Raw genomic sequence first — 23494 nt, 5'->3', positions numbered from 1 at the left:
AGTCAGAATCAGGGGAATTTATGATGGGGAGCAAAGAAATGGCAGACCAATTAAATACATACTTTGGTTCTGTCTTCACAAAGGAGGACACAAATAACCTCCCAGAGATCTCGGGGAACATAGGGTCTAATGAAAGGGAGGAACTGATAGAAATCAGTATTTGTAGGGAAATGGTGTTAGAGAAATTGACGGGATTGAAGGCCGATAAATCCCCAGGGCCTGATAATCTACATCCTAGGGTACTTAAGGAAGTGGCCCAAGAAATAGTAGATGCATTGCTGGTCATCTTCCAAAAGCTGATAGAATCTGGAACAGTACCCATGGATTGGAGGGTAGCTAATGTTACCCCACTATTCAAAAAAGGTGGTAGAGAGAAAATGGGGAATTACAGACCGGTAAGCCTGACATCGGTAGTGGGGAAAATGCTAGAGTCCATTATAAAAGATGAAACAGCAGAGCACTTGGAAAACAGTGACCGGATCGGACAAAGTCAACATGGATTTACAAAAGGTAAATCGTGCTTGACTAATCTACTGGAATTTTTTGAGGATGTAACTGGTAAAATAGATAAGGGAGAACCAGTGGATGTGGTGTATTTGGACTTTCAAAAGGCTTTCGATAAGGTCCCACATAAAAGATTAGCGTGTAAAGTTAAGGCACATGGGATTGGGGACAAGGTATTGACTTGGATAGAGAACTGGTTGGCAGACAGAAAGCAAAAAGTTGGAATAAACGGCTCTTTTTCCGAGTGGCAGGCAGTGACTAGCGGGGTACCGCAGGGATCGGTCCTTGGACCCCAGCTATTCACAATATATATTAATGATGATCTGGACGAGGGAACTAGATGTAATAGCTCCAAGTTTGCAGACGACACAAAGCTGGGTGGGCGTGTGCTGTGAGGAGGATGCCGAGAAACTCCAGGATGATTTGGACAGGTTGGGTGATTGGGCAGATGCATGGCAGATGCAATATAATGTGGATAAATGCGAGGTTATCCACTTTGGTGGCAAAAACAAGGCAGCAGATTATCTGAATGGCAATAGATTGGGAGAAGGGGAAGTGCAACGAGACCTGGGTGTCCTTGTGCACCAGTCGCTGAAGGTAAGCATGCAGGTGCAGCAGGCGGTTAAGACGGCAAATGGTATGTTGGCCTGCGTAGCGAGAGGGTTTGAGTACAGGAACAAGGATGTCTTGCTGCAGTTGTACAGGGCCTTGGTGAGACCACATCTTGAGTATTGTGTGCAGTTTTGGTTGCCTTATCTGAGGAAGGATGTTCTTGCCATGGAAGGAGTGCAGCGAAGAGTCACCAGGCTGATACCTGGGATGGCAGGAATGACGTATGAGGAGAGATTGGATCGATTGGGCTTGTACTCGTTTGAGTTTTAGAAGAATGAGAGGGGATCTCATTGAAACTTATAAAATTCTAACAGGACTAGTCAGACCAGATGCAGGAAGGATGTTCCTGATGGTCGGGGAGTCCAGAATCAGGGATCACAGTCTAAGGACAAGGGGTAAGCCATTTAGGACTGAGATGAGGAGGAATTTCTTCACCCAGAGAGTGGTGAACCTGTGGAATTCTCTACCACAGAAGGCAGTAGAGGCCAATTCATTAAATATATTCAAGGAGGAGTTGGATATATTTCTTAAGGCTAAAGGGATCAAGGGATATGGGGAGAAAGCAGGGACAGGGTACTGAATTTGGATGATCAGCCATGATCGCATTGAATGGCGGAGCAGGCTCGAGGGGCCGAATGGCCTACTCCTGCTCCTATCTTCTATGTTTCTATGAATAACCTGCTCGAGGGGCGGGTAGGTAATTATATTTAAATGAGGATCCGTGCCTTAGATTTTGTCAGCGATTTGGATTTAATGCTTCTGGCATGGGTTTCCCAGGGATGAGGAAAACCCAGCAGCTAAAGGGAGGTGGGAGCTGCCAGATCCAGCAGGTAAGTGCTTTGTGTGCTTTTTCAGCACTGCTAGTGGGCCAGGAGGAGCAGGAGTGCTTCCCCAGGGCCCCCAAGCTTACCTGCCGTAAACTACCTCCCTTCTCATGATCCGAACTCTTTCCCCTGCCCTGCCACCCGCCATCACTCCTCTTCTCCCAACCCCACCCCCGGTGATCTCCGCTGCACTCCAAAACCCCCCCGATCTTCTAGATTGCCGGGGACCATCCAAGCAGCCCCTGGCTGCTGCCTTGTACCGAAGGCTTTCCCGTCTGTCAGCCAGCAAGCCAGCCTTCAATTTGGCCAGCTGCCAGGCGGGAAATGGAGTAAAAAAAAATCTTTAATGAGGTTCTGCCATTAAATTCATCAGGACCTCCGTCTTCCCGCCATTTCCGCTGACATTCCCTCCCCACAAATATCAGGGCCAAAGCTTCTATTGGACAATTCCAGTAACTCAGGCAGAACCAGTGAAGATTCTGTTCAGCTGTTTAGAGCAGAACCAATGCCCCACCCCTTGGTTTTTAATTTTCAAACACTATAAAATTTAACACTAATTTTGTGTTTAGTTACAAAAAGGGAACGGAATTGGGGATTTTTGAGTCAGTATTTTCTGCTACAAAACAAGGTATGACCATTGGCTAATTTCTTATCACATGGTCAAGATTAACAAGTACTTCAAGCCAAGTTGTACCCATTTCCCCCTTTAGTCTGCCAACAACTTACGTAACAAAATATCACAAGGCACTTTACAAAGAGGGAAGATTAATTGGATACAGTACAAGTTTGGGAGGAAGGTTAGGGAAGTGATTGCAAGTGCAATTGGAGAGGCAAGTTTCAAAGAAGCATTTGAAAGTGAAGGTACTTAACTCTCATAATTCTGCAGTTACCTACAGATGAAGTGTAGATTATACGGATTAAATTTGCCAAACTGTAAGTAAATGTAAAACGATAAAATACCATTTAAAATTCCCCATTAACACAGTAGCTTACATGTTCAACTATCGTAGATCTACTAAGAAACTACCACTTTAAGGAACCTACCTTTATTTGGAACTTGCCCTCACAAATACAGACATTTGCAAGACAATTAATTTGGAATAAATCAACTCAACCCAGTGCCTAGCTTAGCCGACTTCAAAATAAAACTGCTGAGCTACTGTAAAAGAAGTAATGCCATCTGGGGACATGTACTAAACCTGTCAATCGTGCAACATTCCACCAATATATGATAAGCAAAGACCATGGGAATGCAAAGATGGTTGCACTTAACAGTATGCGTGCAAAACTGTAACCACTGAATACTCGCTGGAGATTAATTTAGCAAAACAAGACAATGGAATTATCCAAAACAAAATCCAAATGTTTCCAGTCGAAAACTACAGACATTGGATTACTTTATGGTTTAGTGCACTGAATTATCTCCATCCAATCATAGCATTTTCAAATACTGCCAAGCTATTGTCCAATTACATAACTCATTATATATTACAGCTCATTCTGGTATATTCCTTTGACTTCAGATCCAACAACTGCAGGAAAACAATTACATTTGCTTGGCACAAACACTATTTAGGGTGTATAAAAACTCTCTTAGCCAGAACATTACGTGTCAATACATGTAACTGGATTAAACTGTATGTACTGAGCTTCACACCGAAGGCTAAAGTTGTCTAGATACGAATGACTACTTTACTCGGGCCGGATTTTCGAACAGGAAACCCAGAAGAACCCAGATGTCCTGCAGAAATTAACAGCAGGACGTCTTTTACATTTTTTCCAGCAGGTTTCCTGCCCAACAGCCAGCCAGATTGACAGGCCAGCTGCCTGTTAGACGGGAAAGTAGCCGGGAACCAAATGTCAGATAAGTCGGACATCACTGGAGGGGGTTTGGCGGACGGCCAATCGCGGGGGTCTGATCGCATGGAGGTAAACTTGTTGGACCGGGTATTAAAATAAAAGGCATTTACCTCATGGAGCCAGCCCTTCTCGCCTCCTTTTACCAGCCGGGATTCCTGAGGCCTAAGAATCCCGGCCTCCATGTGTTAAAAATAAAAATGCTGTTAAAAAGTTTGTGACTGACCCGCCTCTAAGAGCGGATCGGTCGCTCGCCCGCCCTCCAACCCACCTCCGTTAAAACTGGAAGTAGGCAGGTTGGGATCGGGTTTGAGATTTTAAAGTTTTTTTTGACCTTCCCACCCGCCCTTGGGGGTTAAAAATACCTCCATAGATTTTAAATATTTCACATACCTTTCTTACTTGATCAGGAAGCGCCTGGAAGGTTTAAACAGTACTGCACACTCAGGTCATCACAAAAAATACAAGCTTGATCTCTTAAGGTGAGCTTTCAAAGGGGGAAGAGAGTCTAATGCAACAAGGAGGCTAAGCATTTAATCTATTTCTGTCCTAAAGCTCTATCCATCGTTTGGTTTTACTGGAGCACACAAGCGCCAGGGCCGAAATGAAGCACGATGCAGCCTGCAGGTTTTTTTTTAAGTCTGGCTGGTGTAAAATGAGAAAAAAACGCCCCATGATTTTTCTCCCAGATTTCTCACAAGAATGTCTGGGAGATTAATCTTTAATTTCGAGACACTCCCAGATGTCAGTCCTAGTCACAGAGCAACAGAATACCAGGATTTTTGAGGATATGGAATTCCTCCATTTTCTCTTCAGCCCACATACTGGCTGCAAATGTCAGAGCAGCACTGGTATGAGCAACTTGCCCAGGGACATTAAAATTCTCAAACTACCCTGAAGGGACTAAAACTCAGGCACCTGGATTGCTAGTCCAGTAACAACCACCACACTACCGTACCCAATAAATTGATGCTTCCAGTTACCTTTTTAAGTAAGATTGGCATTAAGAGACTTCAGGGTAGCTCACATCATTAATACATATCCTCCTGTTTTATGGTTCTGAGCTCAAATGAAGGAGAAATGTAAATTAATCATTAGCCACTCAAAGCAAATGCCCTCTGAACCATAATCAACAGTACTGTACGCTTTCATAAGCCAATTATAGAACTCACGCACCCACAGGACCATAAAAGTCTGCAGCACAGGATGTGGGCATTTGGCTAGAGTCCCACTGTCCTGTGCTCTCTCTCCATGGCCCTGTATCTTCCGGTTTCAAATGATGCAATGATCTTTGACTCAACTACTCTGTGGAAAGTTGATAACCCCTCAATTACTGACTTTCTAACCAGAGGAAATAGGTTTTTCTTATTCACCCTATTAAAACCTTTCCTAATTTTAAAACCGGATTTTAAATCTACCTTTTGTCTTCTAAACTGCAGTGGAAACAGTGCCAGTATCAGGTCAGCAACCATGTCATTTTAATGCCTTCCATCCTCCTTCTTCCTTTGCCTTTTTAACTATTGTAGATAGTTAGGGTTTTTCATTGGGTTTTTATTCTTTTGAACCTTGGAGTTGAGCTGATAAAACTACCCTATGAGCCAAGTGTTCAGACCCTAGTTAGTAGTTATGACTGGAAACCTCCCACAGAGCAGCTAATTCTTTCCTAGATATCTCCTCGCTGTTGCTACAAGCTTCCCCCCCCCCCTTTAATTGCTGGTGAAATTTACACACTTAGGTTAAGGATTGCTTGGTCACATGGGGCTTGCAGTTATTTTGAGAGATTTTTATTGAACTGCTGTTCGAATTGCTCACTGTAGGACTCAAAAGATCCTACATCCAAGTCTATACATGCTCATCCAGACCTGCTTTGAGTATGGTTAACAAAACAGAAAATTAAATATTTTTTCCCTGGAATATATATGGGATAAAATTGCACCATCAAAAGAAATAAAAACAGAAAATGCTGGAGATACTCAGCAGGTCAGGCAGCATCTGTGAAGAGAGAAACAGAGTTAACGTTTCAGGTCGATGACCTTTCGTCAGAACTGGAAAAAAAGCAGGAAATGGAAAAGCATTTCCTGCTTTTTTCCAGTTCTGAAAGGTCATCGACCTGAAACGTTAACTCTGTTTCTCTCTCCACAGATGCTGCCTGACCTGCTGAGTGGTTCCAGCATTTTCTGTTTTTATTTCAAATTTCCAGCATCTGCAGTATTTTCTTTTTGTTTAACCATCAAAAGAATTTGGATGCCAGCCAAATTAGAAAATATGCATCAATAATACCACACTAAACCAAATGTATGGTCCACAATAAGTTGGGGTGAGGACTGCTAACAGTGGCTGTGGCAAAAGTTTTGTCTGCCTGACACAGAAACTGACATCATGGGTTTTTCTGGAAAAAGTGCACAATAGCTCTGAAGCACCAATTTGTCCTCAATCTGTATCTCAAGATTCCACCCAAAATACTTAATGGCCCAGAATTTGTTGGGATAATAATGGCGAGTTAAATGTGCGCACTGTTAGCGTGTGAAAAAAGCAGCAATTTGTGGCGAGGAAGAGATATGCATGTTGCGAATCGCCACAATTTGCGCCACTCCGCTATTAGCCTTGCAAAAACCAGAGTTCACCCTCAACTTCCTCATGAGTTTCAAAAAATTGCTGCATTTGCACTGTTAAAACTAATTAAACTTGCCGCAGGAGGTTAGGGCTGCTATTTAAGGATGTAAGGATCCTTTTAACGATGAGATTTGTCTCAGGATAGTGATGGTGAAGGAGGGGGGAGAAGAGAAAGCCTGAGTGTTCCCAGCTGATGAGCAATAAAGTCAACCAAATTTCCACCTTCCAATTATGTCCTGGAGATTCCTGCTGGAAATGTACGTGGACATGTTCAGATTCTAACCAGGATCAACAAGCTAATGGTCAAACAGCCTGCCAAGATTTACAGCATGCATTTGGATCAGGTGCAGGAACACCGCTGCAACTTGTGGAACTGTACTCTCGCACAAGTCACTGGCCTAGAAATTCGGTTGTGGGTCCGCCAGGGCTTTAGCGCCCGAAATTTTGCGCCGGCGTTAATGCCGCTGCGCCCGACGAAAATTCGGTTGCCCCGGGCCCAGACGGCGGCGGGCGCTAATGGAGGGTTTTTGCGCCTCACTATGGGCATTCGGTGCAGTTTTGAGGCGCTAATCCCCCGCTGCGGCACCCGAGGCGGTGCGGCAGGCTGGGGTACTGCAGGCCTCCTCCTTCTGTTAAGGAGGAGCTGCCTGCAGCCGACCGCTGGCCGGTCGATTCGCCCGACAAATGAGCCCAGCACCTCGGGGAAGAGCCGGGCTCGCGGGCCACACACATCAGTGCCGCGGGGGGGGTGGTGGAGGAGTCCGGGGAGGGAGGTGCGGGCAGGCGGCCGCCGGGAAAGCGGCCGGCCGCCGCTCCACCTTTATGCGCCGGCGCAAAGGTGTGTAACATCCCTTTCAACAATCGTTGGTTGCGGCTGCCACGGGCGAGGCGGCCGCAACTGAATTTGGGCTTGGCTCCGGGTTACCACGGCAACCGGGACGCTGCGCACACCGATGACGTCATCAGTGCCGGCGCAGCACTACCGGCTAACGCCGATGGTAGGGCCCAACGCAATTTCGTTACCAGCTATAATTCCAGCGCAAGACCCTCTAACGCCTCTAATTGGGCGCTAACCCCACCGAATTTCTAGGCCACTGTCTTCCTGATTAGTGAAGGAATGTGAGATCAAGGGATGCAAAGGGAGAACAGTGCAACTGTGTTACACTTAGACAAATCAGTGAAATAAAACATGGATCTGTGACAGCTATTAGAGCTCCATAACTGTCTGTTTGTCCAGTACTGAATAAACTAAAAGCAAACCTTGAGGTAGCTTAAATTGGAAATATTTAAAAAGTTTGCGAAGGAGCACTTTGACCAGCACACTGCAAAATGAAATAGACGTGGGCATGCCCACACAGCTCTTCGCACGAGTTCTTGATCACACATGAAGACTAAAGAGATACTAAGTGCAGATAAGGGGAGGAAGAACACGACTAAAGAAACCAGTGAAGGCCTACAGGGTATCAGAAATATATGAAAAGGAACAAATCTTAATAAGGCTGGTCACACTTGGGCACAATGATGGAGTGGTAATTCTGTCTGAACTATCAAATCAGTTTCAGTCGTTGATACTCTGAATCCCTCTCTGACATTGGAGCAACATCCAAAAAGGACAATACAAAGCTCATTTTTTATCAATAATTTTAACATTTCAGTTTTATCTATGTATGCTAGACATCTCTGCCACCAACCTCTTAACTATGCAAACAAGCACTGTTAGACAAAATGAACAGCAATTCCTCTCAGCCCTTACTATAAAGGGAATTTTGGATATACTTATGTGTAATAATACATCCATCCAGATCAATAAGCAGCCTGCTTGGAAAATATATGCTAATTTTCCATACAATAAACTATCTGCCAGCCATTCCAGACTTTCAAAGCTAATTCAGGGGAGGAACAGTGGGGTGCTAACAAGTATATGGGATTATTAAGTCAGTTTGTCTATGACCGGTTTACCTCAATACTGCAAAATCCCAAATCATGCCTTTTGGAACAGAGGAATGGCAAACCTGAGTTTCCATTGAAACTTCAACTTAGTCCCCACACTGAAACCAAAACAATTTGTTAGTCTGTTACAACTTAGTCCCCACACTGAAACCAAAACAATTTGTTAGTCTGTTAAAATCCAACCAGTTCCAGCTGGAAATGCTGCATACAACTCCTACCCCTCAGGAATGTAATCTATTGTGCGATGGAAGTCAAGTTTGAATCCAAAGTTCACAGCTCCAAAAGGAATCAGTTATTAATTTACATTTTTGATCTTTAAGAGTTTCAGTTTAAAAGATCATCTGACAAGATACTGCCCTCAGGATCCAATCAGTTAACTCTTCAACTTTGTTAAGTGATTTATCCTTTAAAAAGGTTCACTTCAGAGGAAATGAAAAGCTTTTTGTGATGAAACAGAGTTTCAGAGTTTAACTAAAATGATTGCTCAACTACAATTTATGGGGTTTAAAAAATTAACACAAAACTTCCATCTATCAAATTTTGCCAGTGCTCAGCCAGGTCACAAGATACAGTGTTCAATCTACGGATAGAGGATCACTGTAGAATCATTGCCACTTGAGAGGCACACCTCCTGTTATGCAAACCAGAGTAGGACAGGCAACACCCATGGGGGAAATAGTTTGTGCCCAGAGAACCCACCTCATTAAAGCAGCTCCCAACTCCTGCATCAACTGCTTTGTGAAGAAGTTAGAGGTGCGGCAAAAAGTCAAAATTTTGTAGAGAAGTGAAACCAAAATTGGGTTTGAACAATGATGAAACCTAGTGAACAGATGCAGAATGTCAAAGTTAAATATGGATGAGGAAGACATTCAGTCCATCTCATCTATCTAGGAAGACCCTACAGTCCCACCAAAGCAGCATCCATTTGTTTCTAAAGGATTCTAGGGTTTTCTCCTCCTCATACCCTACCCAGAAAGTCATTCCTTGTGTTGCTGACCCACAATACCTGTACAACAAATTAGAAGAGTACCAGTATCCAATTTACACTTCTCGGACTAAACATTCCCCCCAACTCCCGATTCTTAAAACCATCGATTTTATTTTATTTTTCGGGGGGGGGGGGGGGGGTGGTTAGTACACTGCAGATTACAGAAGTCAGATTTGTAAGTAACCCTGTTAAATTAGATGCCGAGAGCCTAGACCATACATATTTTTGTCCAGATTTCCTTTTATCATCATCTAGGGGAAGCAGTTTTCCTAAATGTACTTTTATCAAATCATCTGTAGCTTTGCTGTGCGAACCCCTAAGTCAAATAGACAGTGCCTTCATATCCTCAGCATGATCATTTTATAAAAAGTTTTGCAGCAAACCTCCTGAAGCTGAAATAAACACTACAATATCGTGAACTATTAGAGCTTAAACTTTCAGGATTTATTCTGTCCAAAGTGAGCTTTAAATTTATGACCTATTATACTACTTTCTCATTATCTAGGCTGAAATGTATTCTCATTTGACTCAGTGATCAATAATTGGGGGGAAAATAATAGTCCGTATCTATGAGGGAGGTACAGCAACTTCACACCGTTCAATTTATTTTAATAGTGAGTCAGACGGCGAGATACCGTTATCGTGCAGCTTTGAGAGGAGCAGAACATTTCAGACAGCAACTTCCTGGTTTCTGCGCAAGTGTGGTTGCTGGAAGTTGCTGTCCGATTTCCACACAAAATGGTGAGCACTGTTAGCCTCACTTATTTCTACCGCAAAATCCAGCCCAAAGTCAACTTTCAGGTGATATAATATAGGGTGGAGCAAGGCAGATACAAGCAGACCATTTCCAATAGTTCATAGGCTTGCTGGGCTCTGCTTTTATAAAAATTATAAGATGCTTGTCTAACTTGAATCACTGAAAAACAGCATTCATGTGCCAGCTCTTCTTTACATTTCTAAAGCCCATTACCTTTTCCCGATGGCAGAAAACTAGACCTAAATTCTCTGCCAGCAGGTTAAAGGAGGCAATTTTAATGACTCAAGTGCAGAGAAACAGCACACGGTTGACTCTTCTGCAATCTATCGACCCACATTTCTGTCTGTCTGTTGACTATAGTGTAAAAGCACCTTTTATGATCCAACTTGACCAATACCAATATATCTTTACATCACATTATTTCTCAATGTATGCTGTAGAGCACACTTACAACAACTTCTGCATGCACTTTGTTTCAACCTGGAAAGTTAAGCGGCAAGCTATTACAATGCTCATTTGGGACTATGGACCACACACTGAGGACATGAATTTAAATGAAAAGTAAAAAGGTATTGACACCATTTCACATCTATTTCAAATTCAGATATCCAGAATAGTCACACTGATCAATGTTTCGATAAGTTTTTGTTTAACAGCAATAAACTGCAATTGCCAAACTCGTTTTTATTACAAAATGACAATAGTTACATCTTAATTTTTTTCCTGTGGAAACCTAAACTTCATTATTCCAAAAAACAACACACCTTCGAGGAGATATTCCATTAAAAAGTATTTTGCTAAACATTTGCCAGAAAAAAACCCCAAGCAATGCATTGTGGTGCATGAGCATTAGCATCCTCTCTAGACCCAGACTCTGATCATAGCACACCATTGGAGAAATACTTTAGATTGAAAGTAGTTCTCCCAATATAATGTTACAAAGAAATAAAATATTTGTTAATCTACCTACATATGGTACAAAAACTACTGTATGTTATCCCAGCACTTGGAGCCTTTATTTAGCTAATATTTAATCTAAAAAGGCAATAAGGATGTCAAGTAACATAATTTCACAAACTAACCATCAACTTAGTTCTGCAAAACTATCACAGAAATAGTTTGAAAATTGAGAAATGAGAAAGTTAAAAAAAATTAATCAGTCTTAACCTTAATGGAAGCATTTTGTGGATGGGCTTTTAAAGTTTGAGTCCTCATTCTCAGAGCTCATCCTGAGCTTGCAATACTCCACAGCAAACCTACGTCAATGGAAACTCCATTAAACTACTGCATAACAAAATCCGTGCACAAACAGGTCACAGAAATAGATCTACTGTACATAACATCAGCACCATGTTTCCCCAAACATATCAATGTTACTGTTTAAACAAGAGCTAAAATTTTGGACCTAAAGTTTTGACATTACATATGTAGTGTATGTACCTTTAAGAGCCCGTGTACTGTAATACCGGTAGTGACCACTCGGGTATATAAGCCTGTATAGCGTCTTGTATCTTTTCGTTCACCTCCAGACTTTGTTCAGTAAACACCTGTTAAACCAACTCCTGCATTCCGTGTCTCCATTAACACACGGATACAACAGTGGCGACGAATTGGAAACGGACTTACCTGCAATTCGGCAGCACCTCAAGGAAATCGATTCCTCAGGCGAAAGTCGAAGAAGAAGAAAAAAAAAACTGTGGTTTCACCAGCTAGCCGGGCTGGTGGCAGGTACTGCACTAATCCTTCCTGGGCGGCGGGCTGGGGCTCGATCGGGTGGCTCTGCAGCGGGGCCGAGCAGCGAGTCAGAAGGCGGAGGCAAACAGAGACGGAGGGTGGAGCACTCGGGAGACAGCCGGCGCTGCAAAGCAGGTCGGCGTTCAGACCAAGCAGAGGGAGGGAAAAGTCCCAGAGAGTCCGGCGGGAACGAGTCTCCAACTATTAAAAATATCTGTAAATAAAAACCGCGGAGAACAGCGTTGTCAGCAGCGGCAGCGGCGGGAAAGCGCGGGAGGCGCCATTTTTTCTCGGCAGGGAAGAAAGGAAAGCGTGGGAGGCGCCATTTTTGATTTTCAGGATGCCTAAGACTGGCAATATTACTGCTTTCGATAGTAATATAGAGGATTGGACCACATATGTGGAAAGAGTGGAGGTATATTGCACAGCGAATGATAAAAAGGCATCGGTACTTCTAAATCTGATGGGCGCAAGGACATACAGGCTGTTACGAAACTTAATCACTCCAGGCAAACCGATGGACAAGAATTTTAAGGAGATTGTTGATATCCTACAGGAGCACTTAAACCCCAACACCGCTGCTGATAGCGGAACGATTCAAATTCTTCAGGAGGAATCAGCACAAGAATGAAAGTAACGCTGATTACCTCACCGAATTAAGGAAGCTGTCAAAGCACTGCCAATTCGGGGCAGGACTGGCAGATTCTCTACGAGACAAATTCGTCTGCGGTCTCCTAAGTGAAGGAACACAAAAAAGGCTACTTTCTGAGAAAGATTTGACACTGGACAAGGCTTTCAGTGTGGCTGTATCATACGAAGCAGCAGCAAGAGGAGCTGCAGAGATACAGCAAAAGCCACAGGACTTCGGCACCCATGAAATGACACGGGGTTTCGAGAGGTGTTATCGCTGCGGCAGATCCACCCATGACCAGAGGGACTGCTGGTTCAAGGACAAAGCATGCAGGCAATGCGGAAAGATGGGACACATTGCACGTGTATGCCAATCTGGAAACAAAAAATCCACTGACAGAAAAAAAATCAGTAAGGAAAATTACAGAAAGGTACAAATGACGACGGACAGTAGCTCCGAAGACCAGAAGAGCGATAGCGACTCTGGAAACAAGAGACTAAGCGGTCTCAAATTACATAATGTAATTGCCAAAGAAGATTACCAGACCATTTGCGTTACCCTCACGATAGCGGGGTCCCCAGTTAAAATGGAGCTAGATACAGGATCAGTTCTGACCGTCATAAGTCGACGGGATTACGAGCGGCTATTTCCACATATACCTTTGAAAGACACATCCGTTATCTTGAAGACATATACGGGGCAGAAAGTATACCCCAGAGGGAAAATAAGGGTGCCTGTTGTATACAACGGCAAGGAAATACAGAAGTTGTATTTATACGTTCTGCAAGATGGTGGTCCACAGTTGTTGGGACGTGAATGGATCAGGAAGATACATTTAGACTGGCACTCCATTCAGGCACTGACGGTGACCAGTAAGAAAAAAAATGATGATGACGTCATACCTGAACGATTAAAAGACATCTTGGCCAACGCCAAAGAAGTGTTTCAACAGGAACTAGGAACATTGAAAGGCGTCACCGCCTCAATAAAAGTGGAAGATGCGGCAAGTCCCAAGTTTTTTAAGGCAAGGCTGGTGCCATACGCAATTCGTCCAGCAGTCGAGGCAGAGCTGGAGAATTTGGAAAAGGCAGGCGTGTTATCCAAGGTAGATTGGAGCAAGTGGGCAACACCCATCGTCCCGGTCATGAAGAAAACATTGAATAATGATAAATCTGAAGAACAGAGAAAAATTCGCATCTGTGGGGACTTCAAGGTGACTGTAAACCCGGTCCTTCACACGGTACAGTATCCTCTTCCGAGGATAGAAGATATTTTCGCCTCACTATCCAGAGGAAAACGTTTCACCAAAATTGACTTGGCACAGGCATATCTACAGATGGAGGTTGAGGAGGCCTCTAAAAAGTATCTCACGATAAACACACACAAAGGCCTGTACCAGTACAATCGACTGGTTTTTGGAGTAGCATCAGCTCCGGCTATCTGGCAAAGAGCTATGGAGCAAGTCCTGCAAGGGATTCCGGGAACTCAATGCTACCTAGACGACATCCTTGTAACAGGAGAAAATGACAACGAGCACCTTGCCAATTTGGAGCAAGTGCTCACTAGGCTGAGAGAACGGGGCCTACGAGCAAATCGCCCCAAGTGCGAATTTTTCCAGAAACAAATATCATACTGTGGCCATATAATTAACGAAGAAGGGTTGCATAAGTCACCTGAAAAAATTGAAGCGGTCATAAAAGCCCCAGCACCTGAAAATGTCTCACAATTAAGGTCGTTCCTGGGATTGATAAATTACTATCATAAATTTTTACCGAACTTGTCAACTGTTCTGCACCCTCTTAACGCACTGCTACAAACGGGAGTAATTTGGAAATGGAGCTGTAAAGTCTGTGTGTTCTAGTTGTAATTAATAACACACAGGCTACAAGCTTAAAGTTCAACAGGTCTTTACTGGTTGGAGGTCAGGACAATCTGCAATACATCTTACTACACAGTGCTTATATACCGGTGGTCACCACCGGTATTACGTATACAGCAGCCAGAGAAAGTAGTACATCTCTTAAGGTGGAACAGGCTTAAGTTCTCTTAAGGTGGAACAGGTTACATACACCACAGGAGCGAAGACTGTAAACGTGCCTTCCATAAATGCAAAGGCTTGATCACGTCCAAGGAAGTGTTGGCTCATTACAACCCATCACTGCCAATCAGACTGGCGTGCGATGCATACCCTTACGGCGTAGGAGCGGTATTATCGCATAGATTCCCTGATGGCTCGGAGCGGCCGATAGCTTTTGCGTCACGCTCATTGAACTCAGCTGAGCGTAACTATGCCCAGATCGACAGGGAAGCACTCAGCCTGGTGTGGGGAGTGAAGAAATTCAACCATTACCTACACGGACAAAAATTTACCTTGTTGACTGACCATCAACCCCTCGTTCTCCATATTCAACCCTAAAAAGGGCGTTCCCATTATGACAGCGCAAAGGCTACAGAGGTGGTCCCTTTTCCTAGGGGCACACCAATATGACATAGAATACAAAGGATCAAAACAGCATGGGAATGCTGACGGTTTATCGCGCCTACCGTTGCCAACGGTAGAAGAGGCACCTACAGTGGACCCAGTGGAGATGTTCTACTCAACCATAGTGGAATGTCTACCAGTAACAAATTCTACCATTGAAAAGGAAACGAGAAATGACCCGACTCTCTCACGAGTCAACGATTTAACGGTGAAGGGATGGCCAGCACATGGCGAACCACTGTTGCCAGCATTCTCGCAAAGAAGAGAACAGCTGTCAGTGTGCCGAGGAACCTTGGTGTGTGGATCCAGTGGTGATTCCACCCAAACTCCAGGATAAAGTGCTAAAGGAGCTTCACGAGGGGCATCTGGGTGGAGTGAAAATGAAGAACCTAGCCAGAGCGTTTGTGTGGTGGCCAGGTATCGATGGAGACATCGAAGAAATGACCAAGAGCTGTCTAGGATGCCAGAAGGTCCAAAACGCCCCACCACAAGCCCCTCTACATCCATGGGAGTGGCCCTCATCTCCATGGCAAAGGGTACACATCGACTTTGCTGGTCCATTTATGGACTCAATGTTCTTAATCGCGGTTGATGCACACTCCAAGTGGCCGGAGGTAATAAAGATGTCCTCCACCACGGAAAAAACCATCACAGTATTAAGGACCATATTTGCCAGGAATGGGCTGCCTGAACAGATCTGTTCTGATAATGGACCGCAATTTTTGTGTCCGAAGAATTCAGGAAGTTCTTAAAAAACAATGGGGTTAAGCACTACACATCCGCCCCATACCATCCCGCCACCAATGGATTAGCTAAAAGGTTTGTCCAGACCTTCAAGAAGGCCATAAAGGCCATGGGTAATGAAGACATAAATCTACGACATAAGGTAGATAACTTCTTGTTTGCGTACAGGAATGCAACACATGTGGTTACAAACCAAACTCCCGCCATGATGTTTTTCAATAGAAGACTAAGATGCCGGCTGGATTTGATCAAGCCAAACATCAGAAGGGACGTAGAGAACCGGCAATTTCAAGGCATGAATGAAAGGCCAACTAGAACCTTCCAGATAGGTCAACAAGTTTTGGCCCGGGACTACCGTACCGAGAAATGGCAGCCTGGAACTATTTGCACACGACTAGGACCGCTGATGTATACCGTGGACATTGGTGAAAGCATAATAAGGTGCCATGCTGACCAGATCATAGAGTCATCCGAAAAGGGACAACCTACACCACAACTCTATACGCCTAATGATGAAGCAGAGATACCCATAGTATCTACCTCCGATCCGGTGATACTGGAACCAGATGAACCCGACACTGGCATTCAAGCCGAATCGACCTTGCCAAAAGAACCTACTACACCACCAAAAACTACTACACCACCGAGGCGTTATCCAGACTCCAGAGAGACTGACTTATAATTGATTAGCTGCAGCAAATGTGTAGATTATTGTTCTTGTAAACATGTTAATTAATGATTACTTAAAATGTTATGTACTAATTATCTAAAAGGGGAGGAATTGTAGTGTATGTACCTTTAAGAGCCCGTGTACTGTAATACCGGTAGTGACCACTCGGGTATATAAGCCTGTATAGCGTCTTGTATTTTTTAGTTCACCTCCAGACTTTGTTCAGTAAACACCTGTTAAACCAACTCCTGCATTCCGTGTCTCCATTAACACACAGATACAACAACATACACAGTAACTAAAACTCTCACTGCAAATAGGTCATGTTTTCAACTAGTGCTGTATCTGTAGTTCAGTGACCTGGTTAGATGTACGGTCGAATGATTTTTTTCCCATAACAACTAGATCACAGTTTTCATCAGGTCACTGCTGGCCACATCCAATTAATTTCAGGCTCTAAACACAGTATTACAGGACATGATTAATACACTAAGTCTAGCCTGAAATGATTCTGAATATTTAAAACATCCGCAGTTTCCAATGTAGAACTATTTCTACCATAGACTAGAGCCCAAAAGTGTGAAGTTCAGTGTAACTTTTCAGAGAAATCTACTAATGCTTAAAAAATCATTCAACTAATAATGAAACCGAACATCTACACAACTTTTAGAAGGCAACCCAAGAGTTGCAGCTTGCCACTGCGAAGGCAGAGATTTTGCTTGACCCATGCACATCACACAGCATCATTCCCTCAGTACACTTAAATATGTACACAATCATTGTCTGACATGCTTTAAATATTCCCAGAGTACATTTTTTGAACATTAGTCAGTTCAGATGTTGCACATACCTCCCACATATTTCCCCCCCAAAATACTGACAGCATTTAAGAAAAAAAGTCTAGCACATCTTGGAATCAGCTAGCTCCCCCTCCCTCCCTCCAGATTAGCTAGAGTAACAGAAGTGAAGGTGAATCCATCGCTCCTGTCAATATGCCAGGTGTAGTCTGTGAAGGAGTCAGACTACAGGGAGATGGAAATTTACAGTACTGTTCAACCTATCCACACTGAAAATTAACTCATTCTGACAGGGATCAAACAGTCAAACACTTTATATAAAAAAAAAAAGCCACAACTTAAATGGTAGGTTGTTGCTAGTATTAATACAGTATCGTGGTGCACCAACACCATTAGGGAATGATTCTCTTTAGAGTCCTTAATTATGAACACTACCTACCCTACATTACATTTAAGGTTAATAAATCCCCTTCAGAAATAATGAAAAGCTATTTGAGAAATGGTTTTCATATACAGATCCAGCTAATTTTTTCTATTAATCAAGCAGAATTTGTACTAGCAGTTTAACGGTTTACAACCTTTGAAGAACATATCCACATTCATTCTCACTTTATCCCACCAATTAAGATGCGCTGGAGGATTTTTTTTAATAAAGTGCATACATTTCCAAGAGTTTCATATAGAGTATCATTACATTGCTCAATTAGATTTGTGTCATACAATAGTTACCTGATTGGTTAGATATTTTGGCACATACACCTTCCACATCTGTGCTTCCCTAGAGACTGCTTTCTCCAAAAGGACAGACAGCCTCTGGCTCTCCAAGGGTCCTGAAAACTTCATGACACCCCTTGGATATGCCAACCTCCCAAATGGATACAGCTACCTGCAAATTAAGAGCAAAAATCAAATCAATATAAAATATAGTTTGTGCACTGATATAGAATTGATTTGTACTGAACTGTGCATGATGGTCCTCTATCACAGCAAGGCAGTTCAAATATAGTTTCAAGGCCGATTCAGCCCAACTCACGGTAACATTCTAACAGTTTTAATTTTCTTCCCTCCCTTCTCTTCTGAAGCCACAGAGGCAAGATCTACAGTCACCCAGCACTTTTCCCAAATTACTCACATCATCCACTACAGGGCGCATTGGCAGCCTATCTGATCACTGTTGAGGGAGGCGGGTGCAACACCATAGCCAACCCTGATCCATTCCCCACCCAATCCTGGAGGAATTACTGGTGAGGGTGGGGAAAATTCATCATGGTTCCTGTTCCTAATCGTTATCCAAAAGGGTAATCAGGCCAAGCGCATCACCTCTACCACCATCCCAACCGAGATCAGCTAACTTCGCAGATCAGGGATTGAACCTGTAATCTTCCTAGTCCGTCTGACTCCCCTACTCACAGGACAAACCTGCCAATCAATCAAGACAGTCTTTTTTAGTCATTTCTAAACGATAGTTATGACTTTAGTTATTTTCTTTTTACCAGCAATTAGATGATTTCCACATACTTATTCAGTTGCTTAAACAAATAATGAGATTCACAAAAATATCCAGTATTCCTAGGACTTAAGCTTACAAACCTTCTGCAAATATTTTGCTATCTATGTCACTGGGATAGCTTGTTTTTTTAAAATCAAGGTGGAAAGTAGTAATCATAAGCAAGTTAATAAACTGATGGGAAAGAGAAACAAAATATGATGGCCCTGTGACCTCCGCCTTTGCAAAAAAAGCAGTATTTTTATACTAGGCCTTTTTGGAGCTCAAGAGACACATTTCAATTAGTGTCAAGTAATCTCTGAATATTATTTCTTCGTTAATTATGAACAATTTTATTAGAGAGAGATCCATTTAATTCACAAAAATTAAAGTTATGAATCTTCATCTTTAAAAGCAAAGCCATTACCTAATCCAAGTAGGCACCAGGGTAACTGGCCCCAACACTACGGAGCTAGAGTTTGGGGTTTGGGGGGGGGGGGGGGGGGGGGGGGGGGGAGGGGGGGAGAAAAAGTCAGCCAGGGCTCCCATTCCTAACTGCTGTCCAATGACCCCAGCTGCAAAATGCAGATGCGAACATAGCGAGGATAGGATCAGCAACTCAGTTATGATGACCTCTATTGTCAAACAGCCCACTAAACCTTAGTGTCTAGGTTCGCATGAAAAATGCCCACTTAGGCAAGGTACCCGAGGACTGTAGACAGTCATGGAACCATACCCCAGCAAAAGTCACCATCTCCCAGCAAAAGTCACCATCTCCAGGAGAGAAAAGGCAGCTAGGACAGAACATTGTAAAGAAAAATATAACAAAACCAACACAAATACAAACAGAAATTAAAGATAGAGACAGTGAAACCTGTAAATTGCAGACACTTGAGGACTGGCATCAGCTGTCTTTTTTTGCAGGTGTCCTTATTTTCAAAATGGTCATTGCATATACTGTAAAAAAAAAAATCAGTAGAATAGGAAGTTCTTTACCCAGCATCCACAGTGGCAGAGAAACCGCTCTAACCCTGGGTTGGGCCGTGCATGCATTCAATTCCAGAGATAGAGCGGTTTAACTGTCACTGTGCATGCTGAGTAAAGAGCTCCCCATTCCACAGAAGCCACTTTTTTCACAAAACCCCACATCACGCTGACCGGCATACACTGACCTCATGAGAATTTGGGGCAGAAAGGAAGCAAGCTGCAAGGGGAAGCGCCAGTGATCCCAAGTCAGTGAAAGTTCCAGATACAGCAGCTGTGCAACAGGCTGTGCCCCGTGTGTTCATTTGTAAAAGGACTTGGTGCATTGAAGGCTGTCCGTAGTTCGTAATTTGCGAGTGTCCATGGTTTCAGAGTGCCTCTTGTATATTTACCATGCAAGTTATTTGGGTCTCTCAACAAGTCTCTGTTTTTTGGGGTGTCCGTTTATACAGGTTTCACTGTACATCCAAAGTACATTTTGCTCAAACCTAAATGTAAATTTTTTGCCAGAAAAAGTTCAATGCTACAACAGCCACCAATTAGTGAATTGCATTCCATATTGAAATACTAAATTCTGCAATGACATTAAAATGTTACATAGCTCTGGCACAAGATGCTGACCACTGTACTACAAGTACAAATGCAAGGGAACAGAGATGATAGCTTTTAACATTTACTCAATAAATTAGTTAAATTTACAAGAAACACAGAAAATGCAAAGTTAATTATGTTCCTTGAACATGATCTCATCGAATGGTGGAGCAGACTCGAGGGGCCGAATGGCCTACTCCTGCTCCTATCTTCTAAGTACACAACAAATTTTAAAGTCAAGTTTTTTTTTTTAATTCCATCATTTTAGAAGGAACTTTTCAGGCCATGAACTGGTAGAATGTGCTGTTATCTAATAGTGAATATTGAGTCTAGATCAGTTAAAAATGGAGCACTGCAGATTTGTTCCAAAACCCAATGTAGTGGGGTACAAAGATAAAACACCTTCAGTCTCCAGTTACATTAATATATTGAAAAGCCAGCAATATACAGTTTCTAGCCACAATTTGTTTAAAATATTTGTGCTTTCATCAAGGCAACATGCACACATACTGGAGAATGGAGTGGAATTCAATCTTCTTCACCCATTGCACTGCCCCTTTATATCACACAACCACAATACAATGCCTGAGGCTGCTGCTGTGGAATCTGCTTCATTTAAATTGCAGGGTGGATCCCCCAACACCAGACCAACCAATCACCAAACAACTGCACGAGTAAGCTTTCAAATGCATGGCTACTTGCTATAGTGAATGTTGCAAATGTGGATGGGTTCCGTTGTTCTTCCTCTATCGGAATCGACAATCGCCTTATGCTGGGATCTCTGCCCAAGTCTCAAAAGCCTTTGTTCTATTGTTTGGAGTCCCTGCACATAGGTTTGGTATACATGGAAGCAGATAGGTTACTTTATTGCTCCAATCTTGATTCTTTAAAACCTCAAGTAAATGGTTGACTCTCTGCACCATGATAAACAACCCTATTCCAGGATTGGTGAGTTTTAGAATTTGTACAATCTGCTGTTGCGTTTCAACTTTATGAACTTCCATAGCCAGGAGTATTAGTAAAGGCTGCTCCTTCAGTAGTCTAAATCTACCAATGAGGGAGCAGCCTTTGCCAATCCTCCAAGCTAGGAATTCAAACAGCTGAAAGCAAAGACTGAAGAAACATACTTATGCACACAAGCACATAAATAGAAACTAATCAAACTGGGGCTTCAAGGGCTGGATAATGGGCCTGGTCTTGGACACCATCTTTATAACCTACCACACCAACCAAGCTTTTGCATTGGTCTTGGACTGCTAGTGCTCTCAGCTGCCAACTTTGGGTTGCCACTGCTGACCAAAATTCATAAAGAAATTAAAAAGTTGAGCTTTAATTAGATTTCTTAAAAACATGTTTACTAGTGAAACAACAGGAATCTGCTGTCGGCAGAGATTGCAGAGAAATAATCCAGCCAACACCATGATCAGGTGATATAGATATTAGTGATCAGGTTGCTTTTGAGAGCTGTCAGGTACAAAGACATCAGATGCAAAGAAAATTTTTCTAAATAGATTTTGTATTCCCTATTTCAATAAATACAGTAATACACTGAGGACCAGTGGATTAGAATGGCAGTATTCGTTCCACTAGTCAACTTGACAGAACAAGCTTAAAATGGGACAAGTGACCCTTTTGTCATTGCACAGAATAAATCATTAGTCTAAAGCTAATTTGGCAGAAATGTAGATCTCACTTTTGTGTTTTGTACTACACTAAGCTTGTGCCCACTTAGTTCTACATCTGGCAAGTGTCAACATATGATAAAGATCTAAATTTTTCCCTGCTTCATATTGTGGTAGAAACATGTAGTGCATCAACAGTGTTAATAAATAAATACTGTGTTGTGGGTCAATGACAATGCTGTCTGGCATTGTAATGGAGAACATTAGTGAAACAAAAACCACTGTTCCATATTTACTAGCAGCTTTTAGATTATATACTAAAAACCCACTTTCTACCAAAACCAGAGACTTTTCTGCTAGTTCTTCAATCTCATGTTGCCACAAATCTTCAGCATCACAGAGCAAGACTAGATTATAAAATACTGAACTTTTATTACAGCCCTATATAGAAGCCCTCCCTAACTCCATTCAACATTTTGCCACCTTTTCAATCATTCCAAATATAAAACTACACCAGAGATTGTATCATGGTTACCAGCATTTCATGATTAGGGCAGAAACAAGATCTAGAAATTCAAATTGCACCACAACAAATCAAAATAAAGTTTATTAAAAAACCTGAATGCTGTAAATTTTAAATAACAGAAAATGCAAACTTGTCAGTCAGCAAGCGAGAGAATTCGATTATACCCAAAACATTAACCTATCAGAACTGCTCTCACCTAAAATCTTTCAGGTGGTGACTAATTTGCTATACATTTCCAACTTGGATTATTCCAGAGTGTTTGGGAAGCTGTATTTTCAATCTCCATTAGAAAGATTTCTAATAGGTGAGCTAAGAAAGGCAAAACACCTTGCATGAAAGCAAAGTTAAAACATAATTAAAAGTTCACTGCCTATTCAAGGGCACATTTTACTTTTGGGCAAAGTAAAAGTTCTCCTATCTAATGGCTCAAAGGATTACTGTTTCAAAATTAGATTCCATGGTAAATATGATTTTTCTGAGTTTAACACATATTGGCCCATAATTTGCGGTCAGCGGTGAAGCAAAGGCGTTCTCGCGATCTCTGTGGCAAGAAGTTTCGCTTTTCCGACGTTCAATTAAGATCAGTGCACTTTAGTGGGAAATCCATAGTGCGCGCTGCTCTGATGTCAACAAGCTATCTAAGCAGCCAATCACAATGAAGAATTCTCACAGACAGGGAACTAGGAAGTGAAGCAGCTCCTTTTATTCTGACTTTTTAAAAATGTTAGAGAACAAAACAAAAATTGGAACAACAGAAAATGCTGGAAACACTCAGCTTGTCAGGCAGCATCGTGGAGAGAGAAACAGAGTTAACAGCCCAGATATTCCGATCACAGGCCTCCCGTGGGCGGAGGACTGCGATCTGGAAAAATCTGCGCCCTTACCCGAGGGCTCCCGGGATGCGCACAACTCCGATGCTGGGCCTCTCCAAACTGTCGGTGTGCAGGGCCCATGTATCCCAGAGGCGCAGGTAGTTCGCAGCATCCCTGGGATTACGTGGGCCATGGGGAGCCAATCAGAGAAGGAAATCTCCCTTCATACATTTGACAGGAAGACCTGTCAAATATATGAATGGAGATCACCCCCAAAACATAGTAAAACTTCAAATAAATTTTTTTTAAA

The 23494-nt window shown here is 42.7% G+C and overlaps 1 protein-coding gene across 5 annotated transcripts in view; it reads right to left on the bottom strand.

Annotated features, from left to right (window-relative positions):
* ccni (cyclin I) overlaps nucleotides 1-23494 on the bottom strand; it is a 95847-nt gene that overhangs the window by 50096 nt on the left and 22257 nt on the right. The window contains exon 2 of one of the 5 annotated variants that reach the window (XM_085964549.1): nucleotides 17893-18049. The exons of 1 other annotated variant lie outside the window; for it this stretch is intronic. In XM_085964549.1, coding sequence (XP_085820675.1) covers nucleotides 17893-18006 — 114 coding nt within the window. In that variant the 5' untranslated portion in view covers nucleotides 18007-18049. Of the gene's footprint in view, nucleotides 1-3910; nucleotides 4053-4780; nucleotides 4817-11272; nucleotides 11336-17892; nucleotides 18050-23494 lie in introns of those variants that run through there. 3 more of the 5 variants (XM_085964582.1, XM_085964590.1, XM_085964560.1) reach the window with 3 other exon arrangements.

This window comes from Somniosus microcephalus, chromosome 2 (genome assembly GCF_052327205.1).
Source record: "Somniosus microcephalus isolate GS21.2 chromosome 2, FLI_Smic_1.0, whole genome shotgun sequence".
Taxonomy (NCBI): domain Eukaryota; kingdom Metazoa; phylum Chordata; class Chondrichthyes; order Squaliformes; family Somniosidae; genus Somniosus; species Somniosus microcephalus.
The sequence above is the reverse complement of the archived record's forward strand: the minus strand, read 5'-3'. Positions and strand labels throughout refer to the sequence as shown.